Source organism: Herpailurus yagouaroundi, unplaced genomic scaffold (assembly GCF_014898765.1).
Source record: "Herpailurus yagouaroundi ecotype Mexico unplaced genomic scaffold, PumYag 165, whole genome shotgun sequence".
Lineage (NCBI taxonomy): Eukaryota > Metazoa > Chordata > Mammalia > Carnivora > Felidae > Herpailurus > Herpailurus yagouaroundi.
This window is the reverse complement of record NW_024412406.1, coordinates 11041848-11046971: the sequence shown is the minus strand read 5'-3', so window position 1 is coordinate 11046971 and position 5124 is coordinate 11041848. Positions and strand designations below refer to the sequence as shown.

The window sequence follows — 5124 nt, the reverse complement described above, 5'->3', positions numbered from 1 at the left end:
ATTGTATTGTATTGTATTGTATTGTATTGTATTGTATTGTATTGTATGTGTACCAGTGTCATAGCAACTACCTGTGGGAGGAAGGAAGGAATTATTTTTAAATTACTGATGCAAGATAATTAAGCCTGTAACCAATAGCAATGTATGAGACTGTGTTACAGCCTCATTAACAGTATGTTGTCAAACTTGGTTTTTGGCAGTTTTGGAGGAAAACAATATCTCACCGTGGTTTTAATTTCATGTTTCTTATGTTTGAGGTTTATTAACATTTCTTCTGTTTAAGCTGTGGTTATTTTTGTTTTAGTGAGCCATCTGCTTCTATTTCTTGCATGTTTGTGGACAGGGTTATTGATCTTCTCATATCCTAATAACCTTTTATATGTTGGGGATATTAACACTCTGTGATATAAGTTGCAAATATTTTTCTCATTTGTCTCTACTTTGTTTATGTCCATGTACATTTTTAATCAGATTTACCTTTCTCCTTGATTGCTTTTGTGTTTTGAGTCATAATTAGAAAAGTTTTCCCATTCTCAGATTATGAAGGACTGCATGGATATTTTCTTCTTCTATCTCTATGATTTTATTTTTTACATTTAAATATCAGGATTATTTGGAATTTTCCTAGTAGATGGTATGAGGGATGAATTGAGTTTTTATCTTTTTTATGTGGCTATCCAGTTGTCCTAGCACCATTTTTGCCCACATATTTGAGATGTATAGTATATAAATTTATAGTATATAAATTTCCGTATGCAGTTAGGTTTATTTCTAGATTTTCCATTTTGTTCAACTGATCTGTTTTATTGTGCACCAGGACCACACCATTATAATTATAGACTTATGTTTTAATATCTAACTTCTCCCACCCTTTTTTCTTACTTTGTTTTTCCAAGTTAAATTTATAACCAATTTGTCTAGGATCTCAACTTGTCGATCTTCTAGAAATTTACATTTTAAGTCACTTATTGTGGTAAAATATATGTAACATAAATTTACCATTTTAACCATTTTTATTTTTTAAATGTTTTTTATTTTTATTTATTTCGAGAGAGCATACACAAGTGGTGGGGTACAGAGAGAGAGAGGGGGAGAGAGCACTCCAAGCAGGCTCCACACCTCAGCACAGAGCCTGATGTGGGGCTTGATCTCACCAACCATGAGATCATGACCTGACCAAAATCAAGGGTCAGTTGCTTAACCTACTGAGCCAGCCAGGTGTCTCTTAACTATTTTTAACTATGCATTTCAGAAGTCATTGATTTTTAATGTTTTAATGTGACAGGTAAAAATATCTCACTGTTTTAACTTGAATGTCTTTCATTGGTAAAGAAGTTGAATATATTTCCCACGTGTTTCTTATTTTTTTTTTTAAGTTTTTATTTTGAGAGAGACAGATAGAGCATAAGTGGGGGAGGGGCAGAGAAAAAGGGAGGGAGAGAATCCCAAGCAGGCGTGGAGCCCGTTGCAGGGTTCTAACTCACTAGCTGTAGGATCATAACCTGAGCTGAAACCAAGAGTCAGATGCTTAACCAACTGAGCCACCCAGGCGCCTTTTTTCCCATGTGTTTCTTAACCACTGGTGTTTGTTTTGTTTTGTTTTCGGGTTTGTTTGTTTGTTTTGGTAGTTTTAATCCTGGGCACTTAGCCTGATAATGTTAGCCTCATATGTAAACATTTAATGTTAGATATGTGGAAGGGCTTATTAATAGAGTTTTATTTGATAATCTGCTGGCTGAATTAACTTTTATAGTATTCATAAGGATCTTCGAGTAATATTGAATCTTTTCTTGGGGAACTGAGGTAGAGGGCCAGTTAACCCTAAAGCAGATTTCTTACCTGGAGAGGCAGTGCAGTGTATTGGTCAGTGGCCTGGGCACTAGAGTCAAATTGCCTGGGTTTGAATCCCAGTTCTGCCACTTGGTAGCTCTGTGATATAGAGCAAGTGCATTGTTTTTCTCATGTCTTAAATGGGAGTGATGATGATAATTATCCGTCTATTTCATAGTGCTTTTTCAAAGATTTCGTGAATAAAATATATAAAGTATGTAGAGACAGAGCCTAGGAAATAATAATCACTATATGTGTGTGTTGATTTTATTGTTTTGGTGATGCTATAAGAAGGTGGAAGTATTAATTGAATAGGTTGATTGTTTTATAAAATTTATATATATTAATCTTTTCCCATTTTGTTTTTTTTCCTATTTAGGTGTGAAATGTTTCTCTTATTCTACAAGTGTCATCAGCCTTGCATTTCTACCATACATTTTTGCACAAAATAATATTATATTTGGAAGTCTGCCTTTGCAAATATTATTTTATGGCATCATAGGAAGCTTTACGGTGATCACTCCAGCACTGCTTCACTTTGTTACAAAAGGCTATGTCATTCGGTTGTACCATGAAGCTACAACAGACACTTACAAAGCCATTACTTATAATGTTGTGCTTTCAGAAACGAGTACAGTGTTTCACCAAAATGACGTGAAGATTCCAGACAGCACACATGTGTTTACCACGTTTTACGCTAAAACAAAATCACTGTTAGTTAATCCAGTGCTCTTTCCAAACCCTGAAGATTATAACCATCTAATGGGTTATGACAAACCATTCACTTTTGAAACGGAAGAAGACAGTGAAAAGAAACAAGTCAAAGATGAGAAATGAGTCTGCTGTTTTCATGTTTGTGCTTAAATGTGATTTATGTTCCAATGTATAATAATTAAATTGCCTTTTGTTTTCTGTTAGTGACTGACTGTTAAAACCAATTTGAAGTTGTATCAAACAACTTTTAATTAATTTTCAGAGAATTACGTTTCTGTATAATAAAATAAGCTATGTTTGAAAAACAAAACGTAATATTCTACCATTTATGTTTTTAAAAAGTGAGAATACTAAGTGTGGCTGCCTCTAACCTGGGGATCAGATGTCAGAAGCAAATAGGAGAGCTGTTTTTTGGGTTTTTCTAAGTGTATAGATACTAACTTTACCCACATTAAAATATCTATAATTTTAAAAATTAGAGTAATAATTTCAAAAATTATAGGAAGCAGTGTTAATCTCCCTTTGGTTCAAACCACAAGCTTTTGCCTATCTTCTCTGGCATAGTTGCCCATAATAAGAATCTCCTTGTCCAGGTGAGTATGATAGTTACAGGAGAAATGGTGATCTAAGTAGCGATGTCTTTGGTGGTCCCAGTTGTCCCTCTGTGCACTCTTCTCCTTTGATGTAGCCTATCAGAGCAGGAAAAATCATAGGTACTAAATAGATGACAGGACCTTTTATAAAATGGCAATCTTTATGATAACTTTATGAAGTCCTGGCATTTTAAGATTTTTAACTTCTAGTTCTAAAATCAAAGTTGGTCCTTGTGAAGGATTTTCAGCAAGAAGCAAAAGGCCTTAAATCATGCTAGCTATTATTTATTTATTTTTAATTTTTTTTTTTTTTAACATTTATTCATTTTTGAGACAGAGACAGAGCATGAATGGGGGAAGGTCAGAGAGAGGGAGACAGAATCCGAAGCGGGCTCCAGGCTCTGAGCTGTCAGCACAGAGCCTGACGCAGGGCTCGAACTCATGGACCGTGAGATCATGACCTGAGCCGCAGTCGGACGCTCAACTGACTGAGCCACCCAGGCGCCCCCATGCTATTTAGATCAGTAGATAACTTATTAGGTGCCCAGTGTGTGCCAGGTACTGTGCTAGTTGTCAGTCAAGTCAAGAACAAAATACCCAGTCTGTGTGGAGCTGCCTCATGTCTCCTATCTGCCATGATGGTAAATATCACGGCTTATCTGTGTTTGAGGAAGGTTGATGGGGAAGGAGCAAGGAGCATCACTAGTTGACCGATAGGTCTGAAGCTGCTAGGGGCTTGTAGGAGGGAGGGTAGGGTAGAAAAGTGCTCACATTTCTGAGACCTAGAGCACCCTCTGCTAGGATCAGCCAGTTTATGATCCTAGTAGAGAGCAGGCTCTAGGTCTCAGGTGAACAACCTGGTGCCGTCTCCATCCTCGGGTTGGGCCTCTGCCTGCTCCTCTGTCCTATGTCACTTAGATCAATACCTGTTGCTATCTTGGCAGTTAATGTGATTTGTAGATTTCTATTAAAAATTATTCCATAATCAAATGCTCATCAAGTATCAGAAAGTAGAAGCAAGAAAAAAGAATCACTTAGTTCCACTCTTAGAAGAAAAAACAGTATTGTTAATATTTTCGTTTTCTTCCAAGTGTCACTTCGTTCATAACTTGTTTTGAGTACCTCATATCTCTTTCTTTAAATGTCCTGTATCCATATAACCATTTTGCCACCTGTGTAGTGAGTGAAAAACCTATTTTTATTAGTCTCATCATAATTCAGAAGACAACTTGGTTGTTTAGGGAAAAGAAGCCTAAAATACTGAGAAAGAGGACTTCTCAAGTGCATGGTATGGAGTGACACCAAGGAGTAGAAAAGGAACAGCATGTGTAGAATGTGATTCACCACTGAAATAAGTCAGCAGAAACAACTCAGACCAAGGTGAGGAGGAGAAATTTATATACATCTCTCTTATGCCACTTTACTAACTTCACCTCAGAGTAATCTTGGAAAGGTTGGGGAGGTGAGGAGTGGCCCACTACATATAGAAAGGGCATTGAGTCAGTTTTATTTGAATCTCAAAAGGCAGGATGATCCTGGCTTAACGTCTGGGTTACATCAGGTAATAAAACCCGTTGGTAATAAAATATTTTGTAATCCTTTTTTTCAATACCAATTTCATCACCCTGAAAGAATCCAGCTTTTGGAAGCAAAAGTAACAAAATGGCCATTAGGTCTGAATGATACAGTTTTTAAAACTATATTTGATTTACTCAGAACAGTTTATACATTGTTGGCTTCCTTTTCATTGAGAACTTCAATCATTCAAAAGTAGGAGTACAACGAATCAACATGGCTATCATCCAGATTCAGCAATTACCAACCAATTTGTTGTCAGTGTTGTTTCATCTACACCCCAACCACTTACTACTTTGGAAGCCCTCTACTTATTTGGAAGCAAATCCCAGACATCCTAACATTTATTTCTTAAATATTTAATTTTGTAACTCTACCAGATAAGGACTTAAAAAATTATAATACCATTATA

At 36.2% G+C, this 5124-nt stretch overlaps 1 protein-coding gene across 1 annotated transcript in view; it reads left to right on the top strand.

The window, feature by feature from the left end:
* Positions 1–2854, top strand: part of TMEM70 (transmembrane protein 70) — a 7056-nt gene extending 4202 nt beyond the window's left edge. Inside the window, exon 3 of the mRNA XM_040487571.1 lies at positions 2210–2854. Within this exon, the coding sequence (XP_040343505.1) occupies positions 2210–2667 (458 nt within the window). The 3' untranslated portion in view covers positions 2668–2854. The remainder of the gene's footprint in view (positions 1–2209) is intronic.
* Positions 2855–5124: the final 2270 nt, after the last annotated feature.